The sequence below is a fragment of the Vespa mandarinia genome, chromosome 16 (genome assembly GCF_050613455.1).
Source record: "Vespa mandarinia isolate Hongniang chromosome 16, ASM5061345v1, whole genome shotgun sequence".
NCBI classification, from domain to species: domain Eukaryota; kingdom Metazoa; phylum Arthropoda; class Insecta; order Hymenoptera; family Vespidae; genus Vespa; species Vespa mandarinia.
This window is the reverse complement of record NC_140825.1, coordinates 3,095,001-3,117,058: the sequence shown is the minus strand read 5'-3', so window position 1 is coordinate 3,117,058 and position 22,058 is coordinate 3,095,001. Positions and strand designations below refer to the sequence as shown.

General features: G+C 31.9%; 1 protein-coding gene across 2 annotated transcripts in view; it reads right to left on the bottom strand.

Moving 5' to 3' along the window:
* The window catches only part of LOC118442284 (lachesin), a 140,855-nt gene that overhangs the window by 3,191 nt on the left and 115,606 nt on the right, over positions 1-22,058 (bottom strand). For both annotated transcript variants that reach the window (XM_085661863.1, XM_085661864.1), the window contains exons 3-10: positions 18,914-19,017; positions 16,484-16,691; positions 15,930-16,085; positions 8,830-8,958; positions 5,983-6,120; positions 5,616-5,765; positions 4,277-4,348; positions 3,598-3,666 (exon numbers count right to left, since the gene is read on the bottom strand). In XM_085661863.1, the coding sequence (XP_085517989.1) occupies positions 3,598-3,666; positions 4,277-4,348; positions 5,616-5,765; positions 5,983-6,120; positions 8,830-8,958; positions 15,930-16,085; positions 16,484-16,691; positions 18,914-19,017 (1,026 nt within the window). The remainder of the gene's footprint in view (positions 1-3,597; positions 3,667-4,276; positions 4,349-5,615; positions 5,766-5,982; positions 6,121-8,829; positions 8,959-15,929; positions 16,086-16,483; positions 16,692-18,913; positions 19,018-22,058) is intronic.

Sequence of the window (22,058 nt, the reverse complement as noted above, 5' to 3'; positions counted from 1 at the left end):
GTTTAGTAAAATCGGATAAATATTACGATTGTGAGAATTCATGGGGTAAACCCTTTACAAGCGCACAGGAAGAGAACTTTTTTAATCTAAAAAGAAAAAAGAAAAAAAAATATATATATATATTTTTTTTTTTCTTATTACAGACTAACGTGTTAATAACAATTTCGAAATTCGATTAACATGTCGAACAAGTATAGCTCGTCGAAAAGTTTGTTTTCAAGGAAATCGCGACATTCGATTTATTGCGTGCGTTCTAACGTGCGAACAAAGTCAATCGATTTACCGGAAGGGCCAAGGGGGAAACAGAATTGTACGATGGTTGAAAAGAAAAGCAAAGGTAGACGGAGAAAGAAAATAACGAGAATTCCGTCCTCCTTTCATCCAACTCTACACTTGTTCGATCTGAACCGTAACCCGCAAAGTTCTACCCTGTTCTGTCCCTCGAGGCGACCGATGGCCGGAGGTCACCGAAGCTCGTTTTTCATTAATTGAAAGTAAACGTCGCGAGGAGAAAAGTGACTTCGCTGCTCGAGGAAATCTTTCGACGAAATCGCAAGTTCGCCCTTTGAGTAGTTCCTTCGAGCGTTCGTCAGCAGCTGACCTCATCTTTTGTATCGACTCGTCGATTTTGATTTCTTTTCTCTCCTTTTTTCTTTTTTCTTTCTTTCTTCTTTTTCTATCCTTTTTTTTTTTTTCTTCTTTTTTTTTCTTTTTTTTTAGCAAAGCGTACCCCGTGTGTTAAAACCCATGCATTAGTTTTCTTCCGTAATTATTTTCAAACAAAAGAGCTTAATCGAGACATTGATCGAACGATCGATATCGATTGTATACGATCGTGTATGCGATTTTATTAAATTCTAATTGGACACTAAAATTTTCAAAGGATTTACGATCAGAATTGACACTTATTGTTAAAGTTTATTGTAAAAAAGAAATCTATTTAAAATCATGTTCATGTTTCCTTTCGTCTATGTTTAAAATTTAATATGCGAACTAATTCAATTCAATTCCTTTTGAAAAGAATTTTATTTCTTGTGGCTTGATATAAGGTTTTTGGATAAATCTAGGGACTGATATATATATATATATATATATTATCTGATATTGGTTTTAAGGAATGTGAATTCGATACTGAGCGACAAAATAAGAGACAGACAACGATAAGATAAATTTGAAGAAAATATAATCGATACTTAAATAGAATGAAAATCGAAAAGAAAAGAATGTTATAAATAAATATTTCGCGTTAGTTAATGTTGTTATGTCTAATGATTCAAAAATGAATTCCCGTTGTAATAATAAGCGAACACTGTTCAATAAAATTTACGAGAGAATGATGACCTTTTCAATTGCATATTTACCGACTTCAGAATTTACACACTTATTTATTTATTGACAGTTTTATAAATGCAAAAGAAAGAACTTTTATCTAATTACCTATTTTACAAAATACAGAATATAAACTTATTACCTAATTTTTAGTTACATTGAATGGAAAAAGAAAAAAAGAATTAAGAAATAATCATAAACTATTAATTAATTAATAATCGAATTTACAAAATGACAAATACTGGCTGATCTTTCGAATTACTTTGATTTATACTGACTTATTCTTCTTCAGATACAATTAGTTCATAATATAATGAACTTCTCGAGGATAAAAGATTTGCTCTTTCTAATGAATAACACCTCCGATACCGATTGAATTAAAATTTAACAAGGGATCGATTGGATTACGAAGCGAGAACCACCCATGCAAAATTGATAAAATTTATTAGAATACATTTTTATAATAATATATTGGAATAAAAAAAAAAATATATTGAAATATAAAAAATGTATTGGATATATAAAATTATCGGAAACCGTTTATGTCATTAGATGTATTAGATGAGCGCATGGATGGCCTAAGGTTACAAAAATTATAGAGCATCGATAATTATAGAGGGATAAAATAGCGATAGTTTGATAAATGTTAAAGGCACTAGAAAGCTTTGAAATTTTTTTTAATTGACTCACGTTCAATTATTTATAACAAGGGTCGCGGATGAATATAATACTTTTCTTTTTTTTTTTTTTCCTTTCTACGGGATATTAATTATAACATTATAAAACAAGAAAATCCATCGAGAATCATTTCCAGATCAATTCTATTTGTAATGTAAAATCTATTTGTATATTTAAAATCTGATTTTTACCACGATTCCAATTGAACGGATAAAGGAGATATTTTTAAGGGAATGTTCCTTTCTCATGGTAGATATTTATTCTTCTTAAGATTTTATTAATTATATCTGAACTATAGAAAGTGGAAATAAAATTGACGAGGTGGCATGGTGATAACGAAAAGTTTGAAAAAATTCGAGATATTTTTTATTATAAAATCGTAACAACATATATATATTTTTTTTTTTCTTTTTTCTTTTTTTAATCTGATTTTGATTGAAAATTTCAAATTATTATTTCCTACGATTCTTCTCGAGATAACACGGTAAAATTATAAATAGAAAAATGTAATTTCGAAAAAATTGCGTTCATAGTTTCGTTACGATAGAATATGTTAGAATATTTATACTTACGCGATTAAAAAAACTTCTGACGTTGAAGTTGCTTGTTGAATGGATTTCATTACTCTGTTTCTTGTATGGCTTATGAGTAAGAAAATTGTGGCAGGCCCATTAAACCGCAAAACCTTACAAAATCGACCCAAACAAGAGCTTATATCTGTTTGGCTACGCGCCATTCTAGATTTTACAATTTCCTGACTGCAATTTTGCATTGGACTTTTTAAAAAAGTCAAATGCGTAAAATCAAAGTAATATGGAAAATATATAAAAGATCAAATACCGATTTTTTCGAAACTTTAAACCTCTTTAGATCCCTTCTAAAGATATCAGTTTACTTTTCACCCTAAGTAGATCCTTAAGTTAAACATTCTTAATCTTCAGCGAGAAAAATATTAAATATCGGAAAAGAAATATATATATATATGTGTGTGTATGTGTGTTGTATGATAAGTATAATTAAAAAAACAATATTTCGACAAATGATATATTGTTTTGTCAAGTGAAATATTATCACTGAAAAGGAGTTTTTAATCGACGTATTTTAATTTATACGCGTTAGTCTAATTTGTAAATTTGATGATAAAAAAAAAAAAAAAACGTAAAGACTATACGAACTGATACAAAAGAAATAATATAAAAATCTATAGGGAAATATTCATAACGATAAAATATTATATAAAAGACGAATTATTCAACCTTGTATATCAGATTCAATACATATTTATTTTTCTTCGATATAAAAACTGCGTTAACGGAATAAATAATTTATACTATCTATCTATCTATCTATCTATCTATCTATCTATCTATACATATATATATATATATATAAATATCTTTTTTTGGAGTCACGTAGCCAATTTAACGAATCTCGATGAAAATAATATCCTCTTCTGTTTCGTATTCTTCGTAAAGTTTTAATTATGCTAAATACTCGATCGACTTATTAGCAAAAGCAGAGCCGTATCGTCATGGGAATTGTCTTTGGAATTTACCAAGCGAAGTTATACGAAAACAGACATTTACTGACCTGGATCTCTCCATTCCTCGACTTCGTAATCGTTGGGACGTTGACGTAATTTCTTGTTACCGTTTCTACCTAGAGGACAATATACGAACGACGTTTTATCGATATGCTACATCGGTACGGGGATATTGTGTAAGAATAAAGAGGATGAACTACTCTAAATAAGGAAAAGATAAGCTAAAGAGAAAGAGAAAGAGAAAGAGAAAGAGAAAGAGAGAGAGAGAAAGAGAGAGAGAGAGAGAGAGGAAACTTCGGCTTCTGCTATATTACAGCAACAGTTTCGCGTAATTAAGCGAATAATTAAGATCATTGTAACGAAGTAAAGTAACTTTGCATATACGATGGTAAGGAAATGCTCTTGTTCGAAGATAAAAGGATAAACAAAATACGAACTTTGATCGCGCGCGAATCCAGGTGTAATTAAGATCATCTTGAGGAAGTAAGTAAGGAAAAAAAAAAAAGAAAAAAAAAATAAGAAGAAAAGGTGCAATGAAGAGAGAAATAGAGTAAGAGAAAAAAAGAAAGAGAGAGAGAGAGAGAGAATATAGAGTTGCCCCAACTACCGTCGTTTAATTAATCTCGAGCTTATACTTCTCACGTTACTCGAGAGAAATCGTTCAAGACGGTGAAAATGGCATAAGTAGAAAATAAAGTTTCGGCGTTGAAACAAAGCGTTAATTACCGTTTTTCTTCATTAATGATGTTACGTAATACGGAGATTGCGTTGTTGAGGTCGTCGATGGAGCTGGGATTTCTGTAAATAAATAATATTACAAAAGATCAATCATAAAAATGATTAATTCGAAAAAAAAAAAATATAAAGATAATTACGTTTCATTGGTGTTCTTTTTTTTTTGTATAATTCTCGATGAAAGGGTATTGTAAATTACAAATAAAATAAAAAGTCTATATTCCTAGTGTCTTTTTTTGTTCGCAATTGTTTGAGGAGCAAATTAAAGGATCGTAAATCCTTCGTCGATTCATTTTGGAAACGTTTTATTGTTGTATTATTGTATTCTTCGCTTTGTTAAAACGATGACTCAAACATTTGTCGTATGACTTTAAAATCATTTCTAACTATAATCAGTTGTCGTTCGATGTCGTTAAGCTTCCTCGTTAAGTGAATTTAATGAAAAAAAAAGCGGACGATATTGGAAGAAATGGAAAAAAAAAGAATATATATATATATATATATATAAAAGAAAAGAAAAAAGTTGAGATAAAAATCGATATCTGTCTATACCTTACTCGAGATTTCAATATCAGAAATATTCGCCCGTTTTTTTTCATAATTAAGAAATTTTCAACTAAAGTTCGCTTCTTACGTACACTTATTTTAATAATGAAAGTCTGTAAAATGTTCCTCTATAAATGATTACAAAAGGGCGGGGGGGGGGAGGCGGAGCGGAGGGGGGCTATTTTTCGAGAAACTTTTAATTCCAGTCAATTTATTCGTAAAAAAAAAAAAGAAAAAGAAAAAAGAAAAAAAAAGGAAAAAAAAACCTAGAAAAGAAAAAAGTATGTTCCGTACGGATAAATATATCCCTCGCAAATTTCATCGCCAATTACGACGATTATGTTGGAAAGGATGCTTGACCTCACTCATCATCGATCGACATTCAATGTTCAGACCGTCAATGTCTTATGCAGAGGACTATTGGAAATCAATTATTTTACCATTAGGACGCAGACTTCATAGTGTCGCCAAATAATTATCTATAATTACGAAGTAATGTTTAACCGATTACGTTCTTAGACACGATCTGACTCAATCTGCCTCCTTTCATGATCTTCAATATCGACATATCAAAAGGAAAGTTACACCGGAAATCTTTTTCCATCTTTGTTCCTACTTTTTCTTTCCTTTTCCTTTTTTTATCTTCTTCTTTTCTTTTCCTCCTTTTCTTTTTCTTCCTTTTTTTCCATATTTTTCTTTTTCTTTTTCTTTCCTTTTTTTTTCTTTTTTCTTTTCTAATCATAAAAAGAAAAAGCAATCGAACGAGATATCATATCCAACTCACCATCCAACTTGATAACACCATCAGTTGCTCCCAATGAATTCTGTGCCACACATTTGTACGAACCAAAGTCCTTTGGGCTAACATTTCGTATCTTCAGTAACATGTACTTCGTGTAGTCGTTATCGGAGAACACCGTCACGTACTTGTCACCTGAAACGCCATAATTTGCACGCTCGTTAACTCTAATTACATAGGTCGAGTACAGGTTAAAAGTCGACGCTTCGAAAACTTGAAAATCGTTAAAAACGAACGATCATGTTTCTACGAGTCCTATATCGAGTTTGAAAATATCAAAAACTATAAAAAGGAAGGTGCAAGCTTCGAGCCATCGTAAAAGATAAACGTGTGCAATAAAATCGAACATTACCGGAGACAATCATATCGCCGTTCTCCGTAGTCCAATAATTAATGGCAGTTGGGAAAGCTTCGATGTGACACTCGAGAGTAACGTCTTGTCCAATGTAGGCAGCTTCCAATTGATTTGGAATAGATAGCATTGGTGGAACTGAAAAAGAATAAAATAAACGATCGAATTGATCTTCTAAGATTAGCGAATTGTAATACAATCAAACTATTTAAGTATAAATATATTTTAATAATATAAAGATTTGAAATTTTATCGATTTTCTATCGACCACTTATTACGCGTCATTCATCGTATTATAAAGCAATGAAGTCATCTCTGTTATTATCGTTATTTATCGTTCGCATTTGATGGATTTTAAAGCGTATTCTCGCAAACGCTTTACGATCCACTAAAATCCTCCCTTTGTCGGTGTGAGAATTTGAAGCGAATGGTATGCTCGTCTCTTTTCCACCTAGAAGTTAAGATCCTTCTCTCTCTCTCTCTCTCTCTCTCTCTCTCTCTCTCTCTCTCTCCCTCTCTCTATAAGGGCAAAACACCGTCCTTAAGTTCTCCGATTATTACCGCTGTATCTACGATGGAAGGATGCAGCATGGCTTCTCTCTTTCTCTCTCTCTCTCTCTCTCTCTCTCAATCTATATAGACACTTCTGAATCGGTAATATCGTGTCACGGCAGCCGCCTTTTACGAACCGACGTAAATCACGGTTTACTGCGAACGAAAGCACCCTCGGACGAAGCGGCGAAAGACTGCTCTTATAACCTCCTACTCTTTTCCTATCTCTCTCTCTCTCTCTCTCTCTCTCTCTCTCTCTCTCTCTGTCTCTGTCTATCTCTCTCTGTCTCTCTCTCTCTCTCTCTTTCTTGCATACTTTTCCAAGTTATCGGTTGAATCGAAAATTTCCCAGTTCTATTCTTACCTTCTTCTTTCGTACGTGTGAGATCGATCGATAGATCGATGTACGTATGTACATACTTGAATAGGACGTCCTTGAACGTCGTTTGGATTTACTTACGCCACCCGATTGCGCTTCCGAAGGAGTCGCTTAAATTATATTACTTTTGCCCTCGTAAAAATTTTGCCTCGAGACCTTTTCGTTGGTTTATGTTGCCTTCTCAAAGTTCGTATGAAAATAGGAAAAAAAAAGAAAAAAGAAAAAAACACAAAAAAAAGAGAAAAATCAAAAAAAGAAATAGGAAAAAACAAAAAGGGAGAAAAGAAGAAAGAAAGTGAAAAAAAAGAAAAGGAAAGAAAAAGGGAAAAAGAAATAAAGATTGGGGAAGAGCAAAATCGTCATGCGTAATTTAAGTGAGCGTGGGTATAGTGGTTTATCAAGGGATGAGGTGTACAGGGAGAGGGATGATAGAGGAGGGTTGGTTTGAAATGGCTGCATTGGGACGACCGGACGTACATCGAGCATATCTAGGTCAAGTGGTCGCTCGTAAATCGGTGGCTAAATGAGACGTTGAAAGCCGACCTAATGCATCTTGCTGGACCGAGCTGTCTCTGTCGATGGACAAGCACTCTTTCACTGGACGAAGCTTTTGGAATTAGAAGTTAAGTCCTTCGATAATTTGCAACTTATAAACTTTGATAAATAACTTTATCTCGGTAATTAATTATATAATCATTAATTGTTATATATCTTTGAAAATTTTTTATTAATAAATATTATTTAATACGTGAAGTTGATGTTTTGCACTTTAAAATGATCTGTTTTTCTTTCTTGTTTTTTTTCTTTTTTTTCTTTTTTTTTTTTTTGCAATTGTTTATGACCTTTTGCTGATAAGTTATAAGCTTAGAAAGATTACGATTCGTAATTATGCATGTATAATGCAATATAATTCATGGAAAAGTGAATAATTTTTTTCAATAGAAATAAATTTTTCATATATATTTTCTCATTTATCACTTTGCTTTGATCGTAGATAAAGAAAGAAATATTATTGTGTATACGCGTATTTTAAATTTGTTGAAGGCATTTGTTGAAGATATAATATTTAAGAATATTACAATATATTTTATCAAAACAAATTATGTGATATTAATAACGTTATATCTCATATTAGTTCAGTTATCAGCAATAAGAAAAATATATCAAGCAAACATTTCACTAGAAATTATTATTGCTTTTTATTGTATATGATGAGTATGCGTAGAAATATCAATACATGAGTACGATGATTGTAATCGAAATGCAAATAGAAACACAAATCTCAATCTGTGATTTTTCGGCTTTCAGTAAAAAAATTCTAGATTTTTTGCTTTATTTATTGATTAAATATTATTTATAAGAGATGATTGGTTCGTTATATTCGATTTTTGGTTTTTGTGAATTTTTTAGATTATATGCATCAGAAGTATATGACAGCTCATTTTTTGCATAAAACGATATTGAATGAAAAAAAGATTTTTAAATCACTGTATCTTGTTGAGAATGGATCGAATTGTAAAAATCATTTGTTTAATTACAATTAATGTCAATTAAATAATATAAATGTTCAATGAAATGAATGTATTGTTTTTAAATCTTCTAATAATCCAAAAGATTAAATGTCGTAATGGATAAAATGCTTGCCAATTTAATTTTTACAGAAAGTCATATCGAATCGAAACTTTTAGTGGACATTTATTACACGAAATTTAATTTTAAATAAACATTTCATGTCAATCCATTCAGCAATTCAGTACACTTTCATTCGATGGATTTTTGTTATGTTTTTTCCTTTCTTTTTCATTTTAATTTTTATGGACGACGTAACTAAGTGATCGATGAATACTAAAATAATGTAAAAAAAAAAAAAAAAAAAAAAAGAAAAAAAAAAGAATTATTTGTTTAATAAAGCTTACAGTGCACGTTGAGAGTAACGCTTTTGCTGACCGATGGTGGTACTCCGTTCGATGCAATACAAAGATATTTTCCCATATGAAGGCGGCTGATCTTGACGATGTGTAAAACTTCGCCATCGATGACGTTTACTAAAACAGAAAAATAAAATATGCCTATCAAATATTTGTCTGAAATTTATGTTATTTTCATACGGGGGAAAAACAAAAAAAACAAAAAAAAATAAAAAAAAAAAACAAACACGCTTTGGAAATGTAAAGGATCGTTAAATTTCCCTAACGATACGAATTCTCTGATATAATAATTTTCATCGTATTTTCTTGCTTAACCGCGAACGAATCCTTTCGTCCACGATCCGTAACATTCGTAATTTACGCGATAATGGCAAATATTTTCCAAACGGATCGATATTCAAGGTGTTTGCACAGATTCGCTGGACGAAGAGAATTGCAACGCGAAATAAATATCTATATGTGTTCGTTGTAGCCGTATTACCAGATCGTGTACCAGAGACAATAACATAAGAGAATAAAATAGATTCTTTTGTTAGATATAGAATTATTTGATAGTTTACATACCGAATTTCTACAATGTGAACCGAATGAAAAGTGGTCTTTATCCTATATCAAAATAAAATTAATATTAAAATAATAGTAAAAGTTTGGTTTATTCTGCATTGATATAATAAAAAAGCTTGCTAGAATGAACAAAAGCAAATACGTTTAGGATTTAAAGCTCGAGAATATAATGGCAAATAGTTGTTCAATTAATAAAATGTATGTGTACATATATTTGATATTAACAAAATGAATATCTTCGAAACTTTTATAAAATTCGTTTCGTTGGAAACATTTTTCTTAATTTTCTGTGACACTTTCTATGACATTTTATTAATATATTATAAACTTAAAAAGATTATGATTTATAATAATACATATGGATACAACAATAAAGGAATAATGATACTTAAAAAAAAAGTTATTATTATTCTTCTATCGCATAAAGGAAAAGTATCAATTTGTATATGCAATATTTAAATGTATTAAAGATATTAATAAAAATAATATTAACGAATGTAATATTATGAATGAGAAAGCTAGATCTTACTCTTAATTAAAATGACAATAAAAACAACATTTCGAATGATATTACGAAGCGAAAAAATACAACTGACGTATACATTGTTTACTTTACCAATCATAAACAACGAAAAATCTTAAAAAGAAAAAAAAAGAAAAGAAAAAAAAATAAAAAAGATATCGTCGTTCTTCGATGCACAATAAAATTTAAATTAAAAAATTAATTAAATTATTAATTAAATTGAAGGAGAATAACGACAAAACCCCCACCCCCCCCAAAAAAAAACAAGAAAGGAAGAAAGAAAAAAAAAAGAGAAAAAGAAAAAACGAAAAATTTACAAAGGCCTGTAAAGCTTAATAAAAATCTCATCCTTTTTGTATTTTTGACCTGATTATAGTCATATCTGTGGTTCGCCATTATCGACGTTGTTTATTAAAAATACTCTTTTGTGTTTTCTATATGATTATCTTTCAAATGTGCTTTCGTGCATTGAAATCGGTCAAGAGTTGCAACTAGGAGAATTACTCGTGAAGAGGAAACCTCTTGGAAAAGCATTGGGTGGTGAGACCTCTTAAGGGTCATTTAGTCTCGTAAGGATTAACATTGGAGAGGTGAGAGGGGAGTTGGTTAGTATAAACGAGTCGTAGTATAAATTAGTGCTCATTCGCGTCGATGCGGGGTTAGTGCAGCTCGCGGGAACTCTAGCTCACTTTGCATAACATTTTCTACCTCTTCGTAGAACGGCTTAAGAATAAGCGGACAGCTTACGAAAGTAGAAAAAAGAATAAGTGGCTGAGTGGCTATTTGGGAATTAGTACGTGATGTATTTCACCGCATAAGCGTAACTCGGGACAATCGTATTTCATTCCCTGTTCTCTTTATCTTTCTCACTCTCTCTCTCTCTCTCTCTCTTTTTTTTTTTTTTTACTTTCTTCTTTCTCCATTCCTTTCTAGCGTTATTACCGACAACAATTTTCAACATATATCTCTTTCTAATATCACGAAAAAATATCGACATATGTACGTTTAACTAATGAATCTTTACAATGATTCATAAAAGAAGCTCATAACGAATTATTACTCGAAGTTATTTTTGTAAATAAAAACGAAAAAAAAAAAAAAAAAAAAGAGAGAAAAAAGACGATAAATATATTCCAATATTATTCTATATAACAGAGATTATTTTGATATTCTAACAACTATAAAGAAATATTGATAAATTTTTTCGAATCATTCTTGAATCGTATTTGCGTAGATTTACTATTAAAATAGTATTATTCATCTAAATATCACGTATAGATATAACATACGTTCGCGATATTCAAATTTATATGAACGATATTTCGTTTTTTATCTCGAACGTATATTATAAAAAGAAGTTAAAATGGAAAAACAGATAGAAGCATAGCCTAAAGCATAGGACGTTGAGTAAACATCGAACGAGTTATCCATATACGTTCTTCATGATCTTTATACTAAACCGTTATAGTAAAGCGTTCTTTGACTCGACCTTTGTAAGGACTCCCTTTGAATCTTCATCCTGATAATCCTCATCCTCTTTCTCTTTCGCTTTGTCTTTGTCATGAACAAACGAACGATGATCGATACAAGCGTGCGAATAATCGTATAAAGTTATGCGACGAGTCCAACGTGAATACGTTTTGACAAAAACACGTTTAAAATCCTCCCTTTGGTATTCGTGATAAAAAGAGAGAAAGAGAGAGAGAAAGAGAGAGGGAGAAGAAAAAGACAAAAAAAAAAGAAAGAAAGAAAAGAAAAAAAAAAAAAAAGAAGAACAAGTAGAAGAGAAAGAAAGAAAAAGATATGTAAGAGAATTAAAGGGGTGGAAAAAAAATAAAGAAGCAATAAAAAAAAGGAAACAAGAACAAATAAAAAGAGAAAGAAAAAGGCAAAAATGCGAGGCTAAGTTCGAAGATGCCTAAATGCATATATACGAAGGCGAATAACGCAGGGTGAAAGTAGAAGGAAACCAATCGCATTTTCCGATTGTGGAAAGCGCGAAACGCCGACGACGAGCGTCGACGTGTTCACGTCTTTATAAACGATGGTGACCAAGGGTAAAAAGGGTGAGACGAAGAAGGGTTGGCCAAGCGAACAACCAGCGAGGCGTACCAATGCACGACCAAATAAACTTTATCCTGTAGCACGGACTTGGAACGAAAAGAAGTTACTCCTACTTTTTTCCTTTTTCTGTCTACGAATCGTTTCCTATTCTAACCCACCGATACTCCCTCCTCCCCCCTCCCCTCCTCGCCGTCGCTTCACTTTTTTTTCCCTTCTTTCCACATTTCTTCTTTTTCTTCTTCTTCTTCTTCTTCTTCTTCTTTCTTTTCTTCTTCTTTTTTTTTTATCTTCCTTTCTCCTTTACACATTCTCTATCTTTCTTTTTCTTTAAATTCCGATATCGCGAGTTACTCCAACGTTATATTTATGTCTCTTGAACGATCGTATTAAGAATTGTCGAGGTTCTTTCATTTTCTCTTAAATTCATCAACAAACTGTTTTAACTTTTATTCTTCTTCTTAAGATTGTTTTTTTTTTCTTTTTTTTCTTTTCATTTAGATACAGATGGACGATCTTTTTATTTTTGCATTGTTTCTAATGTTCAATTTGTTATGAAGATGATCCACGTGATTAATTGCTTACTTACTTATTTACTTACTTACTTACTTATTCATTCACTTAAAATCCATTTCTTATTTGTTATTATATATATATATATTTTTATTTTTATTTTTATTATTCAAGATAATCCTATCCTTTAGTTCGTACGAACTCTTAGAAAATACCTTCTCCATGGACCGATCCGGTATCTATATATATATATATATGTATATATATATATATATATATATATATATATATATATATATATATATATAATCGCGAAGAAAAGTGTAAGATAAGATCAATGAGCATCCCAAAAAAAACCATTTATCTTCTGTAACATCCCTTTCTACCTTTTCACTCGATCATCCGTTTATTTGTTTCTTTATCTATTTTGCTCGAAATCGTTGGACCGTTTCATTCGCCATTTGTCGACTTTGTGCCAGTGAGGATCGTGTCCGGTCCGACCTAAATCTCTTAGACGTCTACAGGTGCAGGTAGTGTTCGTCTCCATTCGCGTTCATCCACCTTTCTTACCTTCTCATCCGTTTTCCTTCTCTTACTACAATCTTTTCGATCGATCCATCCCCGCTGTCTTTTCGTGATAGTTTCGTTAAATTCGATTAGTTTTCTCATCTCTCTCTCTCTCTCTCTCTCTCTCGTTTTCTTTCTTTCTTTCTTTTTCTTTTTTTCTTTCTTCCTTTTTTCCTTCCTTCCTTCCTTTCTGTCTATCTATCTTTCTTTCGCTTTCCATCTCTTTGTCGTTCCTTTTTTCTTCATTTTTCTCGAGAGCAGGTAAAGCCGGACTACTAGATGGAAAGGATCATCGAGGGAATGGAGCGAAGCATAGTTCGAGTTAGCAGAGCTAAAAGAGTCGACACGCTTCCGACACCTTTCACGTAGCGACGAGTACGACACCGTCCTATCGTCTTGGGACTATCCAACGAAGGAAGAAAAAAAAAAAAAAAGAAAAAAAAAAGAACTGAGGCTTAGGCCGTACATCTCGTACTTACTTGGGTTCTATCTTAGTCCTCGTCAACTCCCTAGAGCTTCGAAGCAACGCGATTGCTTGTCCGAAAGGACGTGCCTCGGCATCCTTCGATAAATCGTGTTACTCGAACTTGAACTTGGTTAAATCGCCTTTCTAATCCTTCTAATCTAAGAGCATGATATATAATACGTCCCTTAAAATGATAGCTTTGAAATAATTCTCTACCACAAAAGAAAATCATTGATAAATGGTATATTAAAAAATATAGGTGAAAAATAAATCACAATGTGTGTATATTCAGTAAATACGTTTCTTCTTTTTTTCTTTTTTATTTTTTTTTTTTTGTGATCAATCAGAGTATTATTATTAATGTAAACGCGTAAAGATACGAACACGTACGCTCATAAATAATTACAATGTTACGTCGTATAATGATATAATTTAGATATATCATAGTATTGTGTAATATCGAGTTATCGATTTGTATTTTATTTAATATATTTACATTATTTCCTAGAATATTCAATTATCGATCTTTCATTTTTAACAATGTAATTATTAACTTTTCGTAATTACTTTTACGGGATTCAACATTAATGAAAATTATTTTCCAACTCAAGCCGATTAATTCATAGAACATGAAACAGCTAACCTTCCATTTCCGTGCATTTATAAAACGGCACTTAAAGCAAGTCGATAATGAAGCGCGTTTATAGTCCCGACTTAACTATTCCCTAAGGAAGTCGCATAATCGTTGGAGAACGCGCTTACCGTACTCGAAGAAAACCACGAAACGACATTCTTCCACATCGAACAACGTTCCATGATATAAATATTTATCAGTATCGTTTGTATAAACGATACGGATCAGCTCGGTTAACTCGGAGATACGGAAAATTCGAGTTTCACGAGATTTTTCCCTATAAGCACAATGACCTTTTGGATTTTGCCTTTAGTATTCGGAAAAAAATAAAAATTTAAATTAAAGTAGAAATTAAATCCAATTTTTATCCGATATTCTTAATAAATCCTTGAAAAATCTAGAAACGTATAGCCAAGAATCTCACTTTACCACGTTATATATCTCGTAGGTAAGCTTTCCGTTATAGCTTTCTTCTTAGATAATTCACAACTTTTCTCATAGCAAGTAATTAAGAGAGTAATTAGCATCGATCGAGATGAAAGTCGACTAGTCTATGAATGGACAAGGACTGACGTTACGTTTCAGAATTAAGGAGAACGTCCATTATTTATAGGAGAATCTCTTTCGTTCGCTCGAACGTTTCTTGATGAGCTCGATCGAAGTGCCACGCCTTGCGTTCTCCAAGAGCTTTCTCGATTAGGTACGTTCGCTCGATTATGTCTAACGTCGAATGTTCCAATTCGAAAGGTTTCTAGGTCGATCGAAATGACGAACGACTAACGTGAGTATATTATATCCCTGATAGTATTAAATCTTAATCTCGTTTTCTATTAACCTCTATTTCCTTTATTATCAATGTACTTTAGATTACTCGTTCGTTTATAGTTAGTTACTTGTCCATATTGAATTTTAATTATTTCATCAAATAATCGTATTAGTTAAAGTTTCAATAAATACCATAGTCATTTCAAATTTTCATTAGATAACCTCGATAGGCGTCTTTACATTAATGAGAACGTTATCAATTCGATTGATTTTTATCTTAACGTTAATATCTATTTTAGATTATATCCATCGACACTTTCAACTTTCGTTCGTTCACTAAGATTGGATTAACAGACGTTCGGTATTGTTCTCTCGTTGCAATCCTCTTTCTGACTTTCGATCCGGCTTAAAAGTGAACTTCGTAGGATGCTCGATTAAATCTTAATCTCGATAAACACAGTCTGCCCTCTTAATTGTTCGATCATTTTCTCTCTCGGTTCGGTATCTCTGCCACGATATCTTCGAGTTTTCAATTGCCCAATGAAGCGTCCTAACCCCAAGGATTCGTTCATTTATTGGAAACTTATCACGTGATCTAAACGAGCAATTTCTGCGTCCTTGCTCATCCTCTTCGCGAATGGTTTGGAAACGGTGACGATGATGATGGCAACCAATAGTACACGTTTCGGTATTATACGTCGTCCTTGTTAAAATAGAACCCAGTGTCAGTTCCTAATTCCTGATCCGTAATGGTTTAATTTACACCGAACGCATCCGTCCAACCACGAACGTCATTCTCCATTTGAGCGTAGTTACGTGCGTACAGCGGAAGGCTCGTTGTTATCGAGTGGAGGTTATTGCTCTATACTCCTCCCTACCCCTCCGCACGATGTCCAACTTACCAAGAGCGCCGAAAATCATCGAACGATAGCCATTGCCAGTGGTACGTATCATCAATGAAGATCATGCTTAATTAATCGTGATCGAGAACTCACCGATCTTGCCATCGTAGTTTATGCTCTTGCCATCGGCCCGTCGCCACATGACGTAAGGGGCAGGATAACCTTTCGCTTTACAGGTCAACGTCACATTTGTTGCTTCCCTTACAACCATGTCCGTACTGGTATCCTTGTCAATGATCGATGGTGGTACTACAAAATAAATACTTTTATTATTTGAACGTTTGGATCATAGTAGAAGGCTATGATAAATTAATACTAGATTTAAGGACATCGATTTTCCTTTTTTCTTTTCTTTTTCTTTTTGTTTTTTTTTTTAAACCGAAATCCATCATATCGACATTAGTTCAGGACGTTGCATCAATCAAACTCGATGTAAAAAATTAATATCCGACTATTCTTTTACTTTGAGCATATAAAATTATTTAGATATCATTCAAATTGACAGATTCCGTAAATCAAATATTAAATATGTTAGATATATGCACGAGATAGAAACGGAAATTAGAAAGGCAGGGGGAAGGGGAATATTTATGTAAGAAAATTCATTCGCATTGAGTGACGTCATGCTATCATAAAATCGATCTTACCGACAACTTGTACATAACCCTGCCTATATCTCATAGGGTCTGTGTTCACTTGACACATGTACCATCCACGATCGCTCTCCTGCGTTTTCTTTATATGAAGATACCACGAGCGATGGTCGTTGTACGATAGAGAGATCCGTGGGTTCTGGGTAATCACATTTTGGTGGATCGACAATATCGTTTGAGTATCGACCCGTACCCAAGCCACCTGAAAACACGTTATAGCGCAAAGGCTCGTTCGTGAATACAGTCTATAGAAAATAGCTTGACTTTATTCGTGAATAAATTTCTATTTCTCGTGTTTATAAAATAGAAAGGGGAGAAAAAAGGGAAGATAGAGAAAAAGAGAGAGAGAGAGAGAGAGAGAGAGAAAGAGAGAGAAACAGCAAGACGAAGAAATGTTTGCATATTCACCGGTAATAAAGAAAATTTGCTGCAATAAAATTAAATCGAAAGGAGAGAACGTCGATTGTAATTTTGCTATTAGACAAACGAGAAAACATTCTTAGTTTGAAAGAGAAAGACAAAGACAAAAAGAGAGAGAGAGAGAGAGAGAGAGAGAGAGAAAGAAAAGAGATGATAGAACGGTTCAATGGAAATACTTTTTCGTAAAATTGATCGAAAAGAACGTCCATTTTAAGAATGTTTTCCATTTCGAAAATATTGCTAGCTCACGTTAGATGCAACAACTTTATATGAAGCTATCGTTAATAAAGTACAAGATAATGTCACGAATCGTACGATAAATGTTTTAATACGTGAAAAAGCGTTTTTAGATCGATCAGTTCGCAGCTCGTGAAGTGTCGCAATGAAGAATCGTAGGAAAAAACATCATTGGGATTACATAGACTGGCAATCTAAAAGGTGCATTTATCTCGAATCGATATAGAAAGATGATTCAACGTTCACTCTTTTACTTTCTTTAACGCGTCTTCGGTACGATAAAAACGGAATGAGGTCTATGTTTTGCTATAAGATTATATATAAGGGTTTCTTTCCAAAGAAGTTTTATATTCATATTTTATAAAAGTGAAAATGGGTCTGCTGTGTTCTTGAATACATAACTTTGTTTTTAATATTGAGAGCAAAAAACGTGACTTGAAAGTCGCGCACACGACTAAGGGATTTTAATAATTTATACGTTCTACCCCTAATTGCATTTTATAAACATATTATTTATTTAAATTAATTTTTTATTATATATAAGAAAAGTGAAATTTTCATTCGCTTGGCATTTCAAGAATTTAAAACATTACGAGAATGAGTTTTTCGCGGGAAAAAAAGAGAGAGAGAGAGAGAGAGAGAGAGAAAAAAAAAAGGCACGAGAAGATAATTATTATATTTTCTTTTCTTGTCTTTTCTTTTTTCACTCTTTCCTTTTTCTCTTATGCCAGTGAAATCATAAAAAAAAAAAAAAAAAAAAAATCTCATCTAGGGAAAAGGATAGTGTGTTTCTTTTTTTTTATTCTTTTTTTTTTTTTCTTTTTATTTTAGCATACGTTCGAGTTACCTTATGTTATTCTATACGTTAATAATAATTTACAACAACTACGTAACTATAAACGTCAAGTTTAGTCATTCGAAACGTAGTACGAGCGGCAATGTCAACCACGTTATCCTCGAATATCGTTGACGAGAAAGTAGAGGAAAATGAATCCCGCGGCTCGATGCTTTTATCGAAACGATTCGGGGATCGCATTTCCGAAGCGCTCTCGTCCGGCAAACGATTTGCAAAATCGTTCGACCGTCCAATCGGATCAGCCGGCTTTCCTCGATTGGTAGTAAAGTAATGACGCGATAAGAAATTAATGTTACGAATAAAACGATTTTTTCTATCACATCAAAAAGACGTAACTTTTCAACTAAATGAATACGAATTTATTCGTTGAAAACAAAACAAAACAAAACAAAAAAAAAATATATATATATACATATATATTAATTTAACTCATAAATCTTTTCTAAGACTCTCTATGTGATGAATGCTATCAATTTATTCTATTGTTGTCAGATCTCAATTAACTGAAGGAAAATGAAGCAATTATGCAAACGCCTTGTCGGAGATGAAGGAAATAACGGCATCCAATTCGCAGTACGCGAACCGTAGCCATGGAAATATTTTCATTAATATCTTCCATTGTTCTCGAGCGTCCCTTTCTCACTTGTCTCCCCTATCGGAGCTATAGTTAAGGATAATTCGATAATTATTCTATCTTAGTCATACAAATATCTAGAATATTTCTAATCGTTAAATCTTCAATATCAATTTTAATTTATATATATATATATATATATATATATATATATATATATATGTATATATGTATATATGTATATATGTATATATGTATATATATTTTTTTTCTTTAATTTATATTACACTGAAATAATTACTTTCTATACAAAGAAGATGAGAAACATGAGACTTACTTTATAAGTTTGAAGATTATCCACGATGCATGCCAAGAGTGCATCGCGTCCCACGCTGACGGTCACATTTTGTATCTCCTCCGCGAACCTTGGAAATCTTGGATCTGAAAAGAAAAGAAAAGAAAAAAAAAATGAAAAAAATGAAAAAGAAAAAAAAAAAAAAGAAAGAAACATCGTAGTTACTTCGTAATGAAGGAGACATTTACCCATCTCTCTTCGTCGTCGTTTATTTCTATATCTTTTTTTTTTTTTTTTTTTTTTTCTATTTGTATAAAGAAGGAGAGACGATGAGAGAATTATTCGTTATCGTTATATCGAAGATTTAAGATTTTCTCTCGTGGAAGATACTTTCGAATCATTATGTGCCGTAAGGCATAATGAGTTTCGAAAAGTTGAACCACGAAGCATCCTTAGGGACTTTTAGATTCTCTAATGTCTTTATTACGCATCAAGCATCTTGAATTATTTATAGGCATGAAGAAAAAGCCAAGGAGAAAAAGGAAAGAACATGGAAGTAAGAAAAGAAATTCGTCGGATAAGATGGCCGACTGTAGGAGAGGGAGAAAAAAGGACTTGAAAGAAGAACAGGCACAACGAGCTTTGTGAAAAGCTTTGGTTACTTTTATTTCTTTTTTAAGAGAACGACCAGTACCACGGTAAGAGAGTTACGTTAATTAAGTCCTCCGTGCTTTATTATATAAACAGTTCAGCTTGTTAATTGCCGTTTCTATGTCCGCATATTCTATTCTCGAGATTGTACCGGTAGCGTGTAATGAAGAGTTCCTTTTTGACAAACGACCGATTGAAATATGAACGCAATTGGAAAGAAAAGGAAAGGAAAATATTTCTTTAAATGTTTCATTTTTTGATATAATTTTGACGAAGTAAAAAAAAAAAAGAAAAAAAAAAGAAAAAGGAAAAGAAATAAATTCAAATGTCGACAAATATATAATAAATAATTTATATTAATTTACATAGATTTGATTTTGATTCTCAAATTGATGTTAAAAACAATATGTCGTTTAAAGATGTATCTCTATTCAATTATCGATATTAACGACGTTTTTACGATCATTTTTAATGAAATTTTATTATTTTAATTAATTAATTTAATTCATAAGAAAAATATTTATATTTTGCAGAAGGAACGACAGATGACGTGCACTGGGTATTACATATGACTCATAAAGATTTCGAAGATAACGCTTTCCAGTATAGTGATCATGTTGGATTATAACGTAGTCGTAATTAATCAACTAAAAGCCGTTTCAAATTGAAATTTCCAAATGCAAGATCTCCAGGCTCTCTTTTAATATAAATTACAATGAAATCATATACGTATTTACGTACGAACATTAAATTTACTCGTAACAAATATCCTTCTCTCAAGTATAACGAAATAAATTCATCTATAATAGCTCATAGGGAAAATAAATGAAGCGAATGAATTGTGTTCATCAAAATCGAATGTTATTGGTATGATCCTTCCTTCTCATCCTCATCGAAACCCGTCAACCAGTAAACAGAACGAACTGGCCACGAATTTTATGCACCTGTCTGCGTTATATTAAATAAACATCCTGGAGAATTTTGGATGAATAATTAATTTTCCGTACGCTCGGTTCTATCTACGCACAATGCATTAATGATAATGAGAGATAGACCGTTGGAGCCTGTCGGAATTCATAAGCACGTCGCTCGAAAGTCGTTATCAAACTGATTAACAAGCTTTGATTAAAGCGAAGCCGCGTGCTGTTGCTCACGGGTCTGTTGCTTACGTATAACGTGTCACTAACGTGACTCCAGTATTCTCAGTATTTTGGATTACTAGTATAGTACAACGATATACCCAAAGCTTTAATTCTACGTCATCGTTTAAACATGAACGCGATAGTCGTTCCTTGATGAATACAAATTCAGTTTCATGTAATACAAGTGCTACCATTTTCTTTACCTATAGATCTAAGATACCTATGATCCCACCATGTTTGCATCGAGATATCTCTTCTATGAAGAACTTTGGATTCTACTATACTGACTCTTGTAAAGCAATTGTTCTTAATAGTGCTGACTTAACAGATATGACTTCTTTGAAGAAGAATAGTTAATATAGTTAAACTCTTGTAACATTGTTATGTATAATTTTATTCAGAGATAAACTCTACGTTTAAACATCGTACGATGATGATATTGTCGTCCTGTTTGCTAATATTCAAAAAGAATATTACATCGCTTTCATTTACGAAGATTAACATACGTTCGACTTGTAACATTGCTCTCGTTGTTTTTATCTGACACTGGTTATGCTCAAAAATTCATTTACCCTACATGAAAGTATCTCTTTGGTATATCACCAAAATATCTATAAAAGGATATGAATTTTTCTTTAATCTACTTCAGAATAATACTATAATAAGAATCTTGGGATTTGTTTGAATCGAAAGATATAGTAATGGAAATCTAAAAATATTTATTATATCCTCTGACATTCTAATGAAAGACGACGACTTCTTTTTTGTTACATGTTACGAGGATATAATAATAGAAGGATTTTTTCCCACTTTTATATACATATATATATATATATATATATATATATATATAGACGTAGATTATAATGGATGACGATGTATTTGTCTACACTTTGAAAGGAAATACGAAAAAAAAAAGAGAAATACTGAGCTAATACGCAGTACGAATAAAACATGAGCAGATGTATACATATGAACACAACAAGTAGTACGAGCAAAATATGACCAGGGAAGTGATACGAATAGAAATTGAACTATTCTCGCTAATAATGAATGAAAATTCCATTGAAGGTTCTTTCATACGTTTATATATAAAAGTTGATATTTACATTAATAAAAACAATAAATATAATATGAAAATATTACAGAAAAATTTCTATCATTTATACTCAAATCATATTTTGCAATTAGAGTATAAATGTATAAAATACATGAAGTGAAGTAATCAACTGCGATGAATTAAGATATATATATATATATATATATATATATATATATATATATATCGTATTTATATCATATCTAGGTTAGAGATCGGCCATAAAAAGACTAATAAATTTAAGTTTTCTAAATTGACGATTTTTTCCTGATATGAATTATTCGTTAATTAATCT